Raw genomic sequence first — 22,051 nt, forward strand, 5'->3', positions numbered from 1 at the left:
CAGCCCCTCTCTCCTCTCCTGAGAATGGGAGGTAAGCCTGAAATTTCCAGCTTCTGATCATGGCTTAACCTTTCTGGTGACCAGCTCCATTCCCGGAATCCATCAAAAGTCACTTCACTAGAACAAAAGTCAGTCCTGTCCCAAGGAAATGACAAGGGATTTAGGGGCTCTGTGTCAGGAATCAGGGTCAAAGAACAGATATCATCGGGAAACAGGGGCAGAAGCCAAGAGAGATTTATTTCCTATTATTTTGCAAAAAGTTTGTCCTGACCTCAATTTCAGCAGTGCTTGCCTTACCCATTCACCCTCTTTTTCAAAGAACCCCTCTTTGTTTCACACCTATTTTACAGCTAATCGTGAGGGCATGTGAAGAGTTTGGGGAAGAACAATAATTATTAATTACAAGAACCTCCACAATACCCTTAATGTTCCTGCTCTCAAACCCCACTCTTGGGAGTTTTCAGGAAGATCTGTATGATCTTTTCCCAGGGAGCCTGCCAGCAACCCCCTTTCCTGCTGCTTGACACAGAAGGATAATGAGCAGACTGACTGCGAATATGTAGTTAAAAGTGATTTGTTAACTATCAAAACTTCTATTCTGATGGAATGAATTGGTACTTGGTGTCCAAAACAGGCTTCACCACCAGGAAGGAAAACGGGTTGACATTCTTTGTCAACATAATCCTGGTAGTCATGTTCCTCATTAAGAGTGGTTGACGGAATTCCCATCGTGGCGCAGTGGTTAACGAATCCGACTAGGAACCATGAGGTTGCGGGTTCAATCCCTGGCTTCGCCCAGTGGGTTAGGGAATCGGCATTGCCGTGAGCTCTGGTGTGGGTCACAGACGAGGCTCAGATCTGATGTTGCCGTGACTCTGGCGAAGGCCGGCAGCTACAGCTCCGATTCGACCCCTAGCCTGGGAACCTCCACATGCCAAGGGAGTGGCCCTAGAAAAGGGAAAAAGACAAAAAACGAAACAAACAAAGAGCAGTTACGTTAGCTTTCAGCTTTCTGCTTCAACTGAAAAGGCTATGGCTTTGGACAGCGTGGCCCTGTTTCTCCAAGGTATTATTGCTCTAGGTTAACTCAGCCACAAAGGAAGTTTTGGGTTTCATTTCTGCCAAGCTGAGAGCCCACATGGAAGTCGTGCATCCTCTCCCATCATGGATGGGAAACAATCATACATGTGGATCTTTAAAATGGAGCAAGTGCATCAGACAAGGAGCTGAGGTATATGATACGATCAGTGCTGAAGTGACCTTGAGGAAGCCATTTGAACTCTAAGAGCCTAAATTTGTCACTTATGAAAAAGTCTGGCATGGAGTTCCTGCTGTGTCTCAGCAGGTTAAGAACCCGACATAGTGCCTGTGAGGATGCAGGTTCGATCCCTGGCCTTGATCGGTGGGTTATAGATCTGGCATCGCTGCAAGCATTGGCATAGGTCATAGGTTGCAGCTGTGGCTCGGATCCCCGGTGTTGCCATGGCTGTGGTGTAGGCCTGCAGCTGTGGCTCCAGTTCAGCAACTAGCCCAGGAACTTCCATATGCCATGGGTGCAGCTGTAAAAAGGAAAGAAAATGAGGTAAATGTTTTTAATCTTGCCTGGAGTTGTCATGAAGATTAAATGAGGTCTGTAAAGACACTTTGCAAACTATAAAGTGGTCTGTGGAAGTGAAATGTTATCAGTTATTATATTTATTGTTACATAACCGAATTACTCATTAGAAAAGGGATGAAGTTAAGACCTAACCGAAAAGTCAGGTGTTTCTTGTTTGATAAAAACCAATATTGTGGAGGTTCTAAAATAACAACAATGCTAATAAACCATGGTTTAAATGTATGATCTCATTTACTGCTTATAAGAACAGAGTCCCCAAGATTAGGGAAATGTCTCCCACTTTTATTCTTCAAACCTGAGCTCAGACATATCTTGAATATTAATTACAATGAGCACATATTTATGGAGGAATTAGTATAGTGAAGTCACTTTAATGCACCATGGACACCAGGGTCTCTGCCATTGAACAGCTTGGAACTTAGAGGAATGAGAACATACACCTAAAAGAACAGATAATGTCACAACACCATATAGGCAGCAGTAAATTTTATATTGTGAACAAAAGCTGCCTCAGATATTGAGGGAAAAATCTTTGCGAGCTGGGAAATTTGGAAAAGATTTTTTTCTTTTTCTTTTTACAGCCACACCTATGGCAAATGAAAGTTCCCAGGCTAGGGGTCCGATTGGAGCTGCAGCTGCCTGCCCACGCCACATCCATGACAGTGAGGGATCTGAGCTGCATCTGTAACCTGCAGTGTAGCTTACAGCGACGTGGGATTCTTAACCCACTGACCAAGGCCAGAGATCAAACCTGCATCCTCATGGACACTATGTCAAGTTCTTAAACTGCCAAGCCACCACAGGACCTCCAAAATTTGTCAAAGTTTTGATGAGAAGGCAGTAGGACTTTGATCAGATCTCGAAGGACACATCCTGTGCATTTGGCCGTACAGAGACTCCTAGGCACCCGTGCAGGCGGGGAAACAGTATCTCAGCAAAGGTTATGCGTGAAAAATTGTGGATACATTTGAAAAACATTAAGGTAAACTGAATGACTGGAGTCCAGGAAGCATGAAGTGGCATGAGGGGCACAGGGTTGCAGGCCTTCCCAGCTCTGCTTTGTCTCGTCAAGAATTCCCTCCAGGGATCCTCCCTGCCCACCTTCAGCCCTGGCCCAGTCCTCACTCTCACCCCACTCGCAATGACATAGCAAAGGAGCCCCAGTTCCCTGTGTGGCACATCTACCACCTCAACTTAGGAAATAACCTCTAGGGAAGACACCTCAGAGGAGGGATATTCTAAGAAAATACTTGCGTCAAAGCACTTTTTGTAATTATAATGAAGCATCTTTTAGTTGGGACATACCTGTTCTTGATTTCTGTAATATGCTTAAATATATATGCTTAGAATCAGGATGCTATTTTCTTAGAATTCCCTCTCTCTTCAAAGATTAAAAATAACTACATTTATGAGTTCCCATCATGGCTCAGAGGAAAAGAACCTAACTAGTATCCATGAGGACACAGGTTCAGTCCCTGGCCTTGCTCAGCGGGTTAAGGATCTGGCATTGCCGTGAGCTGTGGTGTAGGTCACAAACTCAGCTTGGATCCCACATTGCTGGGATCAGCTCCAGCTCCAGCTCCGATTCGACCCCTATCCTGGAAATTCCATATATGTCATGGGTGTGGGCCTAAAAGGAAAAAAAAAAAAATTAAAACAACTACATTTAGTATTTAAAGTAAAGCTCCTAGAGTCCATTAACACTGGGAGAAGAAACACAGCAAGAGTTTTGCTTACTTCATTGATGCTTTCTTAAAATTCTTTTTGGCGCTTTTGTAATAGTGATGTTTAGTTCATTCGTCAAGTAATTATGAACAATAGAACAACTTTTTTTTTTCTATCAAGGGTTTATGATGTGAGAGAAATCAACCAAGGTTTAAAAATAATCTTTTCTGAGAACTATAAAACAGTCAATTTATAAGTTTACTGATGGATTATATAAACCCTAAAATTCTTTTTAGTCAATACATTTAAGTTCTTTTATTGACCTATAACCATTGGAACCTAAATGTATTTAGGCTCTGTGTTCTATTTACATAAGGGAAACAGTGAAAGAGAAAGGAAATAAAAAAGAACAAGGCTATGAGAGGTAGAGAGAAACACACCAAGTAAACAAAGATTAATGAAGGAAATACCCCCATGTACACAACCAGCGCATGTTTATTGAGAGTCTCTTCTGTGCCTGGACCAGTGCTACAAAAAAGAGGAAGAAGGAAGGAATAAAAGAAACAAACCAAGCCGGAAGCCCTGTGGTTTCTGAACCAGAGAGTGTCCAGAGTGAACTGCTCTCCTCTAAGGCTGTGCCCTCTGAGGTGGTGTGACCTGGAAGCTTGAACCTTCTGTTCGTCAACATTTTGTTAAGATCTGTACTTCATCGTTCTCCCAAAGCATCATTAAACCTTCACAGACTCTTCCCAAAATGGAATAATCCCAGCAATAAAACTGCCCTGCGGGCTGCAGGCACTCTTGTCAGGCCCACACTCACATGGCAGATACTTAAGAAGATTCAGATGATCTAGACCTGGGGCCAGATTTGGTGCATGGGCTGGCGATTTGCCAGATTAAGGTAATCCTTTATGTTTTTCCAACAAATTTAATGCACATGTGATTATGTTCTGAGTTCAGAGTTTCACGTGGTGAAAAATGATCATCATCAAATGTTACATACTTATGGAATGTCAACTTATTATATTCCTAAAAGATACAGTAAATGGAAAGTGTTCAATTAGTCAATATAATTGAATATATAATTATTAAAATATGTAATTGGTGCCTGATAAAATCCAACAGACTCAATTTACTAAAATTAGTAATTGAAAGATTTTTAAACCACAGAAGTAGGAGTACCTGTTGTGGTGCAGTGGAAACGAATCTGACTAGTGTCCATGAGGTTGCAGGTTCTATCCCTGGCCTCACTCGATGGATTGGGGATGAGCTATGGTGTAGGTCACAGACGAGGCTCAGATCCCATGTGGCTGTGGCTGCGGCTGTGGCTGGCAGCTACAGGTCCCATTTGATCCCTAGCCTGGGAACTTCCATATGCCATGGGTGTGGCCCTAAAAAAAAAAAAAAAAAAAAAAAAAAAAGTCCTGACTATAGAAGTAGTTCAACATATGCTAAACACATACTCTGAAGACTTAAAAGATTCTCAGTGTTTGTTTCAGCAAATGAGGTTTTCTGGTTTATTCAATGGCCATGCTTTCTGGATTATTAACACTATTTTGCTTCTTTGATTTCTTTAGACCCAGAGGACTTCTCTCTCCCCCCTCCTCCCTCCCTCCTACCCCTTTCTCCCTCACTACTATCATTACTACTACCATTACTACCACCACCACCACCACTACTACTATTACTACTACCACTACTACTATTACTACCACCACCACTACTGTTACTACTACCATTACTACCACCACTATTACTACTACCACTGCTACTACTACCATTACCACTACCACTACTACCACCACTACCACTACTTCTACTACCACTACTACTATTACTACCACCACTATTACTATTACTACTACCACTGCTACTACTACCACTACTACTAATACCACTACTACCACCACTACTACCACTACTTCTACTACCACCACTACTACTATTACTACTACCACTACTTCTACTACCACTACTGCTAGTACTACCACTACTACTGCTACTACTACACAACTACTACCACCACTACTACCACCATTACTATTACTACTGCTGCTGCTTCCTCCTCCTTCCCTCCCCCTCTTCCTCCTCCTCCTCCTCTTTTTCTCTATATATACACATACATACACACACAAACACACCCTCTTCTATTTCTTTAGTTTTCTCTGAGCAGTGGCTTCCAAAGGGGACAGAAAACATGTCTGAGAATGCAAACCAAAAAGGGTGAAATATCTGCTTTAAAATATTGGAGAAAGGGTTTTATAGAGATGCAGCTTTCTAACTTAGCAATTGTGTTTAGTATACTTCCCATTGTTTATCATTTAGACCTTTAAAACAAAAAAATCACATAGATTTTTAAAATACATTTTCTTAGAGTTTATTTGCATTTATTTTACTGGAACTGCACATTCTTTGTATAAGAAATTTTAAAGGATATGCTATATTTAAAAAAATGGTTTTCCTGATATTTTAGGACCAGATGTGTTTCTAGAGAAAGATCTTGTTGATTTTATAATAAAAATCAGAGGCTCTTATTGACCCAGTGGAAAGGGATGTATTTTATAGCTACTGTTGTTGGGAATGCAATGATTTCAAGATTCTGCCATATATTAGAATTTGAAATTTTGGCAAGATTTTTGGACAAGATAGTTCCCATGGAAATTCTATAATGTGAGGTCTCTGTAATAAAACAGAACCCAGTGGCTCCTGATTTGCCTTCTGCCAACCTGTCTTTAAAATAGTCATGAAGGAGTTCCTGTTGTGGCTCAGCAGTGATGAAACCAACTAGTATCCATGAGGGTGCAGGTTCGATCCCTGGCCTTGCTCAGTGGGTTAAGGATCCGGTGTTGCCATGAGCTATGGGGGAGGTTGCAGATGCGGTTCAGATCTGGCATTGCTGTGGCTGTGGTGCAGGCCAGCAGCTACAGCTCTGATTCAACCCCTAGCCTGGGAACTTCCATAAGCTGCACATGTGGCCCTAAAAAGACAAACAAAGTCATGAAAACCAGAATAAGGTACAAAGTTGCTGCACCATTAGAAGCTAGAAACATGGGTCAGCATCCACGGGAAGATTTCACCTGTCCGAAGTGCAGATGGGCCCTCAGGTAGGAGAGTGGGAGTGAGTGAGGTAGGACACCATGGCAGCTCACGTGTCCCCACTTCACAGTTACGGGGCTTTGTGGGGCAGGCCTGGACTGTCAGGCTCCTAGATCACAGAATCTCTTAATCAGGTAAACCAGCTCTTTAACAAATACAGTAAATCCTTTCCTCCTTAGAAAAGTGCTTTCTACTTAATGTAGGGACTATAATTTCCAGTGATACCATACTTGAGCCACGAGTAGAAGTGGCAGGTGTTGTTCAAGCAGTGTAACCCAACATCTTATATGTATATGACAAGGACTATGTTAAGGATTTGGAATAAAGTGATGATGAAGTCACTGTCTCTGCTATCAAATATAGTGGTAAAATGAACACATAAATGATAATATAAAAAGTATCCTAAAGGGCTTTCCGAAGGCCCCAAAGCTAAGGCAGGCTGCTTCAGAGACTGCAGACTGACCCTTGCAGCATCCCTTCTCTCCTGCCTTCTTAGGAACTTAGCCCTGCTTTCTAGCACATGTTTCCACCTGGAATGAAAACCGACATCTCCCATTCTCTACATGGCATGAGTTGTGGGTCCTTGTTGACACAGCAGATCTACCAGTCCAGCCTAGACAGTAAACTTCCCAGAATGTTATTTTATGTGAGAAAGAGTTAATTTTTCTTTTACACCATTATGCGGGGGGCGAGGGGGAGGCAATAGGTAAACCCATATATCATACAAGAGCTAGTCAGATGGAGGAGAAGAGGAAGAAAGTGCTCCTTCCTCTTCAGCGGCTCCTCATTCTACCCACCGCAGGAGAGAAATGAAACCTGGGACCAATAAACTTGACACAAAGAGCGGCACGTCGACCGGCATCCCAGGAGGAAATGACACGGCAGTGTGGGTTCCCATGAGAAAGTGCAGCGGTAGGCATACATGTATAGTCGTAACGACCAGGAGAGAAGAAAACAATCTCACATTTGCTTTCTTCAGAATAAACTTCTCTTTGTCCACAGGTTCCCACTTCAGCTGATGGCAAACAGCCCCTCGGGTGAGCCCCCTGCCCCCAACCTGTGTTCTCTACCTCCTGTGAGCATACCCTCCTACAGTCCTCTCCTTTTGAGTGGGAGGTGGGACTTTTTTCCAACCAATAAAATATGAAAAGCTGAGGAACCATCACTCAGTGATGATGCTGTTTTAGCTAAGACTCTGTCTTGCCAGCAAACCAGCTCTAGAGACTTTCCTTGCTGGCTGGAGGAAGAGGCCACACTAGGGACACTTCGATGGGAAGGACCTGCAGGAGGTCTCCGGGGACTGGGCACAGTCCCCAGCAACAGCCAGCAAGAGGAGCTACAACCGCAAGGAAATAACTTCCGCCAACCCCAAGAGTGAGCTTAGAAGTTGCTCTTCCCCTAGGGAGCTTGCGGATAAAATAATGCAAGGACACCTTGATTATAGCCTTAGGAGACCTTGAGCAGAGGAACCAGCCTGCTGTGCTCAGACACCTGCCCCAGAGAAACTGTGAGGTAGCCTATGTGTGGTCTTCTCTTCAGCTGCTGAACTCGTGATAATCTGTTACACAGGCGTAGATGACATACCTGTTCAAGGGAACCGTCACTTCCAGTTTAAAGCATGACGATTTTCCTTATTGCCTTTGCATTTTGATTCATAGGTAGAAAGTCCTTCCTTGCATCTTAAAGAGGAATTCATCCATGGTGTCTTCTAGGGCTTGTACGGTTTCCTCCTTCTCCTTGACATCTCTCATCTACTCGGAGTTTATTCTTACGTCCAGTGTGAGATACAGATCTAATTTTACCTCTTTTTCTAAATTGCTCTCCAATTTCTGATCTCTTCCTTCTGACTGTTCTGCTTTTCACACCACTGCCTGACCCGTCTTCCCAAAACAGCTTCCCTCACAGGCTTCTCCTACTCAGTGGCCACAAAAAGCTTCTTGTCACCTGCTGCATCGAGTCCAAAGTTTTCATGCCAAAAAAATCAAAGTCCTCCATAATATGTACCATCTACCATGTTCAGTCCATCCATTCTTTTAGACTTAAGTATTTAAGAGCCAAAATTTATGTAGATAGGTACACAAAATTGGTATGTAAGCTATATATATTTTTCTTGTATATAACCTATAATCATAGTTTTAAAAATACATAGCTATATACCCATTATTGTAATGACAATTTTTGTAATAAGTATAATAAAAGAATGAGTTAAAAGTGCTTTTCTCCTAGAAAGATGGTATTTTACAAAGGACTCTGTTCAAACTATGACCTCATCTAGGATCCAGAGGATCTAACCCGAAAAAATTGCATAAATCAAATTCTCCATTTTGTAGGAAACAGGGTTGCATATTGTGTTTTAATTTTTTTTAGAGATTCCCTATATGTATCTGTTATATCCACTAGAGACTTTGTTGCGACATTTGGCAATAATTACATAGTTATAATTTTAAATAATCCTTAACATAGTTGCCTTGAAGCATTTCACATTTGTTTCTGAAACACTTCAACAGCAAAAAACTTAGAGGTAAAAGTTGAACGACCTAAAGATGAGGAAGTGACAGAAGAACTCTGCCATCGAAAGGTCAGAATGGTCCCTCACTAAGTATTTCTTGAGCACCAGCTCGTGTCAAAGTCATAGAAACCTATGATGATGTAATCTTTGGCCTTCCTCAAAAACCAGCAGCCAAGCCACTCCTGGGAAAACTGCTGTTTATTACTGAGCTGTGGATTGTTGTTCTGTTGACAAAATCTGTATATGATCCTGCCTGACGTGGTTGTGGCTCTGCCATAATTACAAAAACTGTAATTATTATTAGCATATTTTTTGGAAGAGAAGGTTTTCACTCTCTGAGCTTTCTGGAGCAGAAAAGAAGAAAAGTACATATATATGCAATTATGTAACTTCCCCTTTCTTCTGTGGGCTTACTCGCAGTAGGCTATGACATTCGGAAACATCTCCTTCTTTCAGCCTGTTTTTCTTCACTGTCCTCCAAAGTGTACATGTTCACTTCATGAGTTTTTATTATCGATGGTTCTACCACACATATCATTTTCTCTTGTCGTATTCACTTTTCAAACACTGTGAAGATGTGCCCCTTCTCTCTCCCATTCTCTTGTCATATTATATATGTATATACACGATGAGAGGATGAGATATATATGTATATGATATATATTGTAGTGTATATGTTATGAGATACCTGAAGCCTACAGAGGCATGTGGACGGGAAGAAAGCACTGATTCCAGGCAGCAAGCTGTGTTGCATGGTGCATGTCAGAACTGCAGGCACCTGCTGGCACCAGCCAGTGAAATCATTGTGCTCACTCTCCTTCTGGTACCTCAGCTGCTACCCAGCTGCCTTCCTGAGTCTCTTGGAGCTCTCCTGGATCTCAGGAGGCTCCTAAAATAAAGACCTAAAGAAGACATCCTTATATGGAGTTGCCTCAGTGACAGCTCTGTGACTTCATAGAGGGTTTTACCCTTTTTCTAGCCCTGTGCTTGGCCCTCTTTGCTCAGACTCATCCATTTGATTCTTGGCCCTACGTGCTTGACGCATCAACTTGATTCTGAAGTTAGCTGCTCTACCAAATCCCACAAAAACACAACTTTTCAGTATTTTCACAGAGTTTAGTGTTTACTCCCGTTCATTTGTTAGCTTTCTGTGCCTTGAAGTATGCATTTTGAAATCCACTACCCTCATATTGACAGGATCTAGCTAATTTTCTGCATATGTGCCTGGAATATGCACATGTGCATATAATTACTTATCTAGCTTTACCTACGACGTGTGGCGCTGTCATTTTTCTTTTCTTAGCTCTTTTACTTCAGTTTACGCAAGTGGAGACCATGTATGCTGGTCCTGTAATGAATGTTCATTAGATAGTCATATGAAATGAGTTGTATGTGGCCCGAGCACCTTAGAAGTTTAATGACTTTGAAATAAAGCTTCTAATGAATATCTTTTTATATATGTATAGCAACTGAATGATTAAAAATTTTAATTGTAGCTTTTCAATCTCTTCAAAGTATTTTAGGTAATTATTCTACAAATGAGACTCCTTATTTTTCACACCATACCTCTTTCCTGAGTTCTAACATCTTTATTTTATTATTTCTTTGTCTTTTTAGGGCCACACCTGCGGCATATGGATATTCCCAGACTAGGGGTGGAATCGGAGCTCTTTCCTGAATTCTAACTTCTTTTTTATTTTATTTTACTATATATCTTTTTAGGGCCTCACCCATGGCATACAGAGGTTCCCAGGCTAGGGGTAGAATTGGAGCTGTAGTGGCCGGCCTACACCCGAACCACAGCAACGCCAGATATGAGCCACGTCTGAAACCTACCCCACAGTTCATAGCAACAGGGGATCCTTAACCTGCTGAGCGAGGTCAGGGATCGAACCTGCGTCCTCATGGATACTAGTCAGGTTCTTTAACAACTGAGCCACGACGGGAACTCCCTGAATTCTAACTTCTATTATTTCTACCTGCTGGCTAGACATTGCTCTCTGGATGTTTCTCAGGCCCCTCAGGTTGAGCACATGGAAATAGTCGCTCAACATTGTCCCTGATAAAATGCTCCTCCTCCTGGATCTGTTACTCAGTGGCTCAATCTGGAGATGAGAATCATCTGAGGCATCTCGCTCTCTCCCTCCCCTCCAGTGCTCTTCATATCCCTTCCATTCTGTCTCCTAAGTATGTCTTAGATTTGGTCCTCTGCCTTGGTCCATGCCTCCCTGTGCGATGCAATAGATCTAATAAATCCTCCTGCTTTCAGGCTGTGTCCTCTTCAATGCACTGTCCACACGGTGGCCAGCCACTCCCCCTTTTATTTGATTAAAGCTTCTCAACAGCTCTCCCTTTCCTGCCACACAAAGTCTACATGGCTTACAAAGCACTTCCTAAACGTGTCCCTGTTTCCTTGCACAGCCCCGCTCACTGGAGCCTCTGTAATACCACCAACCCCCACTCTTCAACTGTGACATAAACTCAAAGGTGTGTGGAGCCCAAACATGAAATGGAAAATATCCATCACGACTCATCAGAGAGTTGCCCAGAGAGGAGCAGGGTCGACGCTGCTGTCCAGAGAGTAACTGATGTCTTACTTGTTTGGAGTCTTGCTTCTGCTCCCTCTCCCATCAGATCCACAGCTTGGACTCTTCTCTGGATACTGCATCCAGCTATCAGAATGTCACGATACAGAGGGAAGAAACAGTGCACAGATCAGTGTTTTCATAGTCAAGCAAAAGGTGAAGTGAGGGAACAGGATGAGAATAATAGCTCTTATAAGCATTTGGGCTGCTTCGAGGGCTTTGGTGGGCTCTGCCAGGCTTGTCTTTTTATGATTCTATAAAACAAAGGGCTGACATAATGAATTCGAGGAGAATTTACATAAAAGTGATCTGTGGCTCTTTACGTCAGAGATCATTACCCAGCAATATACATGATTGTACTTTGTAAAGTTACATTCATTCAGGGTAAACAATACACAGATGTGAAAATTAAAATCCAAAGAGTGTTCTAATTTATTTTATGTTACCTGAAGCTTTAAAATGAAGGCACTTAGAAACCACAGTATACGCACTAGAAAATAGCACCTCTTTATTTGTTTAAGCTCAAGTCACATTACACTGAATTTCAGAAAAACAAAAGAACTTAGTGAACATTTAGGAATCACTTTGTGACTAATGAAGGGAACATCATCTCTGGAAGTAATACTCGAAGGAACTTGGGAATGGTATATAACATAGAAGACATTCCAAAAAAAGGAAATGGAATTTGTCCACTAATTTATTCAGTATGTGTAGCACGTGCCTCTAGCCCTGAAAAACTAAGGATAGGACCGATGATTTCCAGATCTATCTGTCTGAGTCAGGTTTTTGCTGTGGCAACCAAACAATAACAATAAAATAAAAATTTCAGTAGCTTATGACAGTAAACATATATGCCTTGCTCATGGGTCTGTGGGTCATTTATGACTCTTCCCGAGTCATATTCAAGTGTGCTACACATGACTCTCATTCTGGCTGAGGAATGGGGGGCGCCAAGCCTCACCACACAAGCACATTTAAAGCCTCTGTTGGAATGTGGCATGTGCTACCTCAGGTGACACTTCATTGGTTGAAATCAGTCTCACAACCAAAGCTGAAGTCAGTGTGGCAGAGAAACATACGCTGCCTCTAAGAAGTACTGTCAAGTCACATGGAAAAAAGTGGAAGTGCATGATCCTTTTGCAGGAAGTGGAATAACTGGGAACGCTAATCTCATGTACCCTAATATTTCTCATTCGCTTTTTGAGTGCCTATCTCCTTTTTGGTCTGGCCAGGTATGTGTGGGCAGGAGTCTCTCAGTTTCACTCAGGTATAAGATCATGATTTAAATTTTTTTTAAATTAAAGTATAGTTGATTTACAATGTGCCAATTTCTGTTGTATAGCAGGGTGAGTCAGTCATACATATGCATACATTCTTTTTTTTTATATGTATTATTTTTCATGGTAGTCTATCCCAGGAGATTGGATATAGCTCCCTGTGCTCCATTCTAAATGTAATAGTTTGCATCTATTAACCCCCAGCTCCTCATCCGTCTCACGCTGGCATGAGAATTCTTATCCTCTCAATCCATTATATTCAAGACCGACAAAGCACAGATTTCATCTAATGGTCTTTGAAACTCAGGCAGATGGTTCCCTTTCCTGAAGGCCACTGAACTTCTGATTTGCATCTTTCATTTGGGTTCTTTTTTCTTTTTTTTTTTTTTCTTAGGGCGACAGGTGCAACACATGGAAGTTCCCAGGCTAGGGGTTGAATCAGAAGGCCCTGCCAGCAACCTACACCCAGCTCATGGCAACACTGGATCCTTAGCCCACTGAGCGAGGCCAGGGGTCAAACGTGCATCCTCATGGAAACTAATCAGGTTTGTTTCCACTGAGCCATAACAGGAACTCCCTCATTTGGGTTCTTAATTAACTTTTTAATATATCTTATCTTTATTTTATGCTCTTTTTAAAAAATAATTTCCCTGGGTACACAGTTCTCAGTTGCCAGTCATTTTCTCTCAGAATTGAAGTGCTGTTGCATTTATTCTGGCTTCCATCGTTGTTGTTGAAAAGTCAAGCAGCATTCAGCATTCTAGTTTTCCCTTTTTAGTTCATCTGTTTTTTTTTGTTTTTTTTTTCTCTCTGGTTTCTTTTAAAGCCTTTTCTGTATATTTAACATTACCCAGTGTCAACACCAAATGTCCAGATGTGGGTTTATTTTTATTTGCACTGCCTGCTAGAAATTGTTCTTCCTCTATCTGTAAGTTTTAAATTTTACCATTTCTAGAAAATTCTCAGTCACTATCTCCCCAAATATTCTCCCTTCTCCATTCTCACTGTTCTCTCCTTCTGAGACTCTAATTAGCTGTATGTTGAATCTTTTCATGTTTTCCTCCAAATCTCTTAACTTCTTTGATTTTGTTGGTTCCCCGTTTATCTCCATTCTGGATAGTTTCTTTACCTCTTCATTGCAATTTACGACTCTTTTCTCAATAATGTCTTAAGGACATTTACCCATCCATTGAGTTCTTAAGTTTCACAAACATGTTGTTCGTTTTCAAAAAATTCTCTTTAGTTCTTTTCAAAGGTTTCTTATTTCTTACTCTTGTGATTCCATGTGTTTCTTTCTTTAAACATTTTATATTCCGTAACTGATCATTTCAGTATTTGAAGTTCTTGGGGGCTCTAAATCCATTGTTTTTATTTCTGCTAAGTGTCACCTGTGTGCTTGGTTGATCTTTGATTATAAGCCAGTATTTGATTAATGTTAATCTAGGTAAACCCAAAGGATCTAAACTGAGGCTGTTTTCTTGCAGCGTTCACGTTTCCCTTGCATGGTGCCGGAGGCTGCCTTCTTGGTCAGTGCTCAGCTTAATCCTCTGGGGAATGGTTGATGAGGCTTTGCCGCTGACCCAAGGCCTGATCCAAAAGTTGGTCTAAAAGTCGATATCCGCATTTGCTTGCAGGGGCATCTTGCCTGTTATGTTTGTTTCCTGTTCTCCATTGCATTTCAGCATTTTTGTTTTGTTTTGTTTTTTGTTTTTCCTTTAGACATAATCCTTCCTATTTTTGAGCACTCCAGAAATGCAATGAAAATTGCTTTACGCAGGAGCTGTTATTTTCAAGAAAGAAGGCTTTTCGGAGTTTCTAGTCTCTTGTCCTGCCAGGAGTGGATGTCTCGGTGGTATTTTTTACTCTGAGTTTATAGCTATGCTGCTAATCACTGAGCTTGCCAAGAGTTGAAACCCCCAGATAAATGGAGCATGACTTAAATTATTTTAAATGTAAAACATCACAGTTAGACCACTTCACTGAGACTTCCCTTCTCAAAGTGGACCCTCCATCAGGACTGGCTGACTCAACTGACTGACGCTCTGTGCTAATGAGATCATGTGATTTATTTGCACTTGGCCTGCAGAGTGCAAATAAATCTATTTCCACTGCTGAAAAGCTTGCTCAAAATATCAATGTTATTGAACAATGAGTTAATGGTATAACCTCCTGAAGAAAGACAAACATAAGTATAATCAAAAATACTTAGCTGGTAGAGCTGAATATTTAAGGTTGTGCTATAACTTCCTTTATGCTAAGGAGGCTATTCAGGTGAGAGTTGCCATTGCTGGCCTGCTTATCATGAGCTTGGGATTCTTAGATTTATTATTCTATAATTTATCTCTTTGAGGAAAAATTTATCTATTAATCTAATTCCTTCATTGCCAGTCCTCTGTTCTCTTCCTTCAAAACAGAAAGTGATACTAAATAGCTAATGAATCAGGTTTTATCACTAAAAGACTAGCAGACTGGAAATGAGAGGTGTTTACAAGCCTAAACAGTCATGAACTAGTGTAGATGTTTAGTAAGTATCTTGATTGCAAACATTGTTTACCTAGATAGTGAATTATAGCCTGTATGAAAAATAATCACATAATTCTGAAGTGAGTTAATATCAGGTTTTTCTGACCGTATTTAAATAAATTATGTTTTGGATTTCAGAACTTTATATATTAGCAGTGGGTTCTAAGATGTAAATGAAAGTTACAGTAGAGGCTAAGAAGATCTACCTCCCCTTCTGCTCCCCGAACCCCCCCACTATGGAACAAGGTAATTGGTCCTTTCAGTAAGTAAAATCCCTTGAATTAGCCAGAATTATATTGAATTGTGCTATTTAGGTGTTCCCATTGTGGCTCAGTGGTAATGAACCCATCTAGAATCCATGAGGATATGGGTTCGATCCCTGGCCTTGCTCAGTGGCTTAAGGATGCAGCATGGCCGTGAGCTATGGTGTTGGTTGCAGATGCAGCTCAGATCCCACATTGCTGTGGCTGTGGCGTAGGCTGGTAGCTGTAGCTCTGATTCAACCCCTAGCCTGGGAACTTCCATATGCCATGAGTGTGGCCCCAAAAAGATAAATAAATAAATAAATAAATAAATAAATAAATAAATAAAATTATGCTATTTATATTTGTATGAGCTTTTATACTGTTATTGCTAAAAGTATGAGTACCACCCACAGGGGATTGGAATGCAGGAATGAGTTGACTCAGGCAAGGATCAATAAAATACACTTGAATAAATTTGAAATTAATATTCAGGGGTGAATCAGTTTGTACAGTCTTCCTCAGCTCTGCATGAACCTTGCTATGGAACTTCCTTACCAGCCACATATCCAGGGAAAGACTGAATTCGTTCACCCTTACTTAGACACATGCATTATATCCTTGGGTGCATTTCAACCATTTGAGTTTCAGTTCAAAAGGCTGGATGCTCACACTAGGTACATCAAAGTTAGAACATATTAAGTGAAACAGAGTTTAATACGTGCACGTTTTGCCTTTAGAAACCAATAATGAGCCTAAAAATGTTCTTAACTATTATTTATAATTATCGGGTTCTGAATTTTTTATGTTAATATTCAAAGATAAACTTTGAAAAGTTTAACACAAAGGGATGATGATTTAACGTTTTAGCAATTTAAGTCTATTTCTAAGGCTTAATATTCATGAAAAAGTCAAAACTAAGTTCTTTGAAGTCTTGACATTTCTTCTTTCTCCAAAAATTGTGCTTTCGTGGAGTGTATATTTAAACTTCAAATAGACTTGTGATGGGCAATTCATGGTATTTAATTATACTTAAAAATTCATGCTCCAAGTTTCAGTACCAGACACTAGCATCCATCATCTCGCCAGCAGAACTCAAAATGTGAGAAAAACTGATCATCCTGAATTTTTTTACATGAACTAAAGCAATTTTTATCCAGAAAGAGCTGGAGGTTAATTAAGAAAAAAATAAAGGTACTTGGAATGTAAGAAAAAAACCTGGAATTTTTTCTTTTCATCTTTTCCTTTATTCTCTTTGTTGCTCTATCTTTTGGTTTGAAAAATAAGATGAGAGCACATCTAAATGTATCTGGAAAGAGTCTTGGGGAATTTAGCTTACTTCCTAAGAGAGAAAAGAGCTAACTGCATTATGTGATACATAAAATATTTTCTATTTGAAAATCCCTTTGAATCTTTATTCTATCAAAGCCTGGAATTAAAGAAAGAACAACGAAAACCCCATCTCTTATGAATTGTGATGACGATAGCCAGTCATCACAGGATGGTTTTCCAGTGTTGTTATGACATGATTAATAGCAACAAATGAGAAAATCTGTATCATTTGCTTACAGAATCCTCTGTCCAAATCAGGACTACAAAATGTTTCATATCTACATAGACATTTGTGAGAATTTCAGAGACAACAAAATTCTATAGTGTCCTTTTGTAGAACTCTTTATTATTATACTAGCATCAACTGAATACTATAACCAACGTCTCTTCCTGTACTTTTAACTTGCACTAACTATGCTGCTTTAAAAGCTGCTTGCAGGATGTAGGAACTGAATTATAATGAATATTTTCTAATAGGTGTGCAACACTTGATTGAAAGCAGGAATAAAGTTGCCCATTTTTTTAAAAAGGAATATGATTATAGAGGAAGTAAATGAAGTTTAAAATCTTGTGAAAATGTTTAATATTAAGTAACTATTAAATACAGGGCCATATATTTTAGTTATTACAATCTTTTAGTATGTCATTTGAAAACATTTAAGTGCATGTGAGTAGAAGTAGGTGTTCTTCATGTATTTGCCAGTGAGAAGCTTTCTGTCACTTGCTTATTTCATAAAAAATATGCTTGCCAAGGGTTTCATTACCTATTCAGTGTAAATCTATATGCCTTCCCTTTTGAGAACTTCTGTATATGTTTGGATTTAAATAAGAGCAAATGGTACTACATGCTTTAAGGGGAACATTTTTTAAAGTAATTAGAAAAATGTTTCTTCGCTAATGTCACCAAAGTCTTATTTATGCCTCTCGGTACATATTATCATGAATTAATGGCCACGAATACAACTGTAGGTTTAAAATAAAATGAAACCAAAAAAGAGAAAATGAAAAAGATAGGCTGCAGAGTGACAAAGCCCGTCTCCTCTCATGCCAGTAAAGTTCTAGCTGTGAGCATGCTCAGACACAGGGGAGGCACCGAAGTTACTATATCAGAACTCCTTCCGAGGTATAAGGAGCATACCTCTAATAACTCAATTGCTGTGAACCCATTGTTATGTTTCTGGTACTAAGCATCTCTCCAGCTGCAGATTGACTGCAATGTTCTTTCTACTTCATTTCATCGTCCTGATGGATGTCAAAGGTAAGGCTGCTGCTTTCTCGCTTAAATGAGTGCAATTCCACGAGGAGAATACTTCCTCGAGGTTCTGTCATCCTTAGAATAGACTCCTTGCAGTGTTTGATAAGCAGACATCCAGTTTGCATTGTCATTCTCACTAACTGCTTATGATCCCATCCCAGCAATTTCTAGGCACAGTAAGTTTTTCATGGAAACCTGCCTTTAAATGTGGTTAAGATTACAGATAAGATGGCTTTAAAATAACAAGGTTGAAGAAATCAGTTATAATGGAGAAAATTTTTTTAGTATTTGAATAAAGGATGTCAAATTAATTAATTAAAATTTTACCTCATGAAATTTCAATATGTTGAAATCTGCTCATAAATTTTAGATAATTATCAGTGGCTGTGTTTCGTTATTAACATAGTTGAACTGGGAACTGCAAAGCCACAGACAAATCTAAAAATCAGCATCTCTCCACAAGAGCAAATCTGTGTGTAAGAATAAAATAATTGAAAACGTACAAAAGCTACCTGTTTAGAGAGTTCTTGTTTTTAATTTTTAAATATTTACACGTTAGCCAAACTGCTCATTTTCAAGTTAGTGACATTTTTATTGTAAAGCTGAGAAAAAAATAAAATTTACTTCTTTACATGGTTTTAAAGAAAACTGTAGACTTGTTTCCTTATGAGCTTGTACACTTGTAAAAAAATAATCTATTCATCATATCCAAGGCATGTTGGGTTTATTATTAGTATTAAATAACGTATCTATTTAAGTTCATAGTCTTTCTTAAAGACTTTTGATGAACCTCTGAGACTAAAAGTTAGAATTTAAAGTTATTTTTATTTTCTGAGAAATTTGTTTTAGGTTTTTATAGCGTTTAATTTTATTAAGTGAATTCAACTAAATATTTTAAATATAGAAATAAAATACAGTATGAGCAGTTATTTAAGAACTAACAAATCAAAGACTTTTTAAATATTTAAATTTTAGTTTGAATTTGGAATGCTAAAACTTTGTTTCAAATTATTTTAAAACACTTAGAACAGTTTTGTTTTGTATTTTAATCTTTCTTACATGAAAACTTAAGTTTTATCGAAGGAGAAAAATATATAAAATCATTTTGCATGAAATACAATTGTAGAAAGCAGTCTATTTCTTGATTTAAGGTCTTCCCTCAGAAGTTCGTGCCCTTTGCACATCTGTACTCTTCAATTTTTTATGATTTTGAAGAATAGAAAGTAGGTTCTTGGATTCAGCATACTTCATAGAGATCATTTAGTCACCTAAAAAATCTTTAATGTAAGGAATGTAGCTATAGTAAACCAATTTGACGAAATTACTGCTATTACTTCTGATAATGCTTCTAATTGATTTGCCTCGAGAAACGAAAGCCCCATGAGAAGAAAAACATCCATTACTAAAACAATATTTTAAGATTTACCACAATGTAACATGTTCTTTAAGCTAAAAAAAGGAAAGAACTTTTAAACAGATAATTCTTAAAAATTTTCTAAGTAAATGACATTTAAAAAATCCAGAGTACCAACCTGGTAAATACTTACTGATTATAATTTCCTGGAGATTTCTCTTTTCTAATTTTATATTACTCTCGATTCCTAATTTAAACCCTACGGTTAACATTATTGTCACAGTTAGATGTGTTAATCGAGGCCTTTATATCTTACTCCCACCTATAAAAATAATAATTTGTTCTATGTATAAGCAAAACCTTTTTCTTTTTCACAATAAAATTACAGTTAAATTACTTAAAGCAGTTACACTTATACCCTTAAAGCAGTAAGGCTCTTTACCATAAACAGAAAAATCATTTAAAATGATGTAAGAGTAAAAATTGTTTTTAAAATTTTGATAAATATTTATGATAGATTCTTTGGCCGCTTCGAAACGAAAGGAAAAGTTAGAAGTCATGACTGGCTTTTCGCTTCTGGCCGCGGTCACCTTCGCGCGCCTAAGGAATGAATGATAGTGACGGTCTTTAACTAGACATTCACTGAGAAGATCACATATCATATCACTTTCTGCATGTATTTTCTCATCCATTTATTCACTGACGCTCCTTAACCAGCTTCAAACTCTCTCCAAAAAAAAAAAAAAAAGTTTTGATAGGGATTATGAACACTATTGCAAACCAAAAATGTGGACTTCTGCGGGAAATGAAATGCATCAAGTATTGAGAATGCTGCTTGATAACGACCAATTGCTGCTTATTCCAATAATTTGTTAACCTTGAAAACTGCAGTCCGCAAACGCAGGGCCAGAGCAGCATTTTGACGTGAGCAGTATTTGGCTGCCCCCTAATGGACCAGTTCAAATCTCAAGTTGGCCCTTTCTAAGCAATGTCAGTTCAGCTTGGTCTCTGTGACGTGAGGAAAGGTTTTTGAACTAAGTTTTAACTTCGCACAATTACATCTGTGCTGTCAATAGCTGTGAAAATCAATTATATTACAGGCCAGTCGTACTGAGAGGCTAAAGCAGCACCGCTAATGAAAAAGAAACTCACCTGCTTCAGGGCTGAATGGAGCCTGCTGTGAGAGGAGAGGAAAAAAATCAGAAACCCACAAGTTAAAGCTGTTTGAGATAAGTTATCTCTAAAGGCACTAACTGAATACATCCCCCAACAGATGATATTCAGTAGTTCATCTTATTGTGAATGAGTATGATCAGACTTAATAAAAGAGTTGTAAGGACTCTTATTTGAAGTGACAAAACTGGCTGTCACCTGAATTTTAAAGACAAAAATGAGGATGTTGCTTTCAAATAAGTTGATATTGAAAGATAGTACGTTTATGTCCTAGGAAATTGTGGCTTGAATAAAATTCGGTTAACTAAGGACAGTTTGTGTACATGGTCATATAATGATAAATGCAGAGTTTTTAGTAGTATGTATATACTATTGAACATATATGTATACTTGAGAACTCAGAACCCAAAACAGCTTTGTTTACTTGTTTGGTAAATATGTAACTTGGCTTTTACCAGGCAAAATGAATGTGCTTGTTTCACATGAGAAATAATAGTGGAATTAGTCTTTTTTGTTTGTTTGTTTGTTTTTAGGGCGGCACTCGCATATGGAGGTTCCCAGGCTAAGGGTTGAATCGGAACTATAGCTGCCGGCCTACGCCACAGCCACAGCAATGCGGGATCTGAGCGGCGTCTGCAAACTGCACCACAGCTCAGGGCAACGCCAGATCCTTAACCCACTGAGGGAGGCCAGGGATCGAACCCGCAACCTCATGGTTCCTAGTCAGATTCGTTTCCGCTGCGCCAGAACAGGAACTCCTAATAGTGGAATTAGAAGGAGAATTTTTTTTTTTTTGTCTTTTGTCTTTTTGTCTTTTGTTGTTGTTGTTGTTATTTTTTGGGCCGCTTCCGCGGCATATGGAGGTTCCCAGGCTAGGGGTTGAATCGGAGCTGTAGCCACCGGCCTACGCCAGAGGCACAGCAACGCAGGATCCGAGCCGCGTCTGCAACCTACACCACAGCTCACGGCAACGCCGGATCCTTAACCCACTGAGCAAGGGCAGGGACCGAACCCGCAACCTCATGGTTCCTAGTCGGATTCGTTAACCACTACGCCACGACGGGAACTCCAGAAGGAGAATTTTTAAATGCCTTGTTACGTGCAGCAGTTCCTCACCCCTGTAATTCTAGATATTTAGAATTCTACATTATATTTAGAATTCTAATTATATTTAGCATGTATAGAAAAAAAATAAGCTTGCAACAAATATTGTTCTCATCAGTGTTATATTACTTTTTTTCTTTTTGGTCCAGGATAGTTCTGTGTTAATAGAATAAGTATTTGATAAGGGGAAGATAATTTTATCACCCAATTCCCTAGGTATGAATTCTTTCTTTTTTTTTTTTTTCTTTGGAGCCCTGGATGTTTTCATGAAGTTGGAGGGATTTTTCTCCTGCACATGTCTCTCTCTGAGTGGTCTCA

General features: G+C 39.4%; 1 protein-coding gene across 6 annotated transcripts in view; it reads left to right on the plus strand.

Moving 5' to 3' along the window:
- Positions 1-22,051, plus strand: part of RXFP2 (relaxin family peptide receptor 2) — a 103,624-nt gene that overhangs the window by 31,572 nt on the left and 50,001 nt on the right. For 4 of the 6 annotated variants that reach the window (XR_014819152.1, XR_014819154.1, XM_084981407.1 and 1 more), the window contains exon 1: positions 17,978-18,105. The exons of the other annotated variants lie outside the window; for them this stretch is intronic. Coding sequence is in view for 1 of the 4 variants with exons in the window: in XM_021065555.2 (XP_020921214.2) it covers positions 18,063-18,105 (43 nt within the window). In the remaining 3 variants the exon portion in view is untranslated. Of the gene's footprint in view, positions 1-17,977; positions 18,106-22,051 lie in introns of those variants that run through there. 6 annotated transcript variants of the gene reach the window in all.

The sequence above is a fragment of the Sus scrofa genome, chromosome 11, assembly GCF_054392235.1.
Source record: "Sus scrofa isolate SSC_HxYL_T2T_F1_AM1 chromosome 11, Sscrofa_HxYL_maternal_Yorkshire_Landrace_v2.0, whole genome shotgun sequence".
Lineage (NCBI taxonomy): Eukaryota > Metazoa > Chordata > Mammalia > Artiodactyla > Suidae > Sus > Sus scrofa.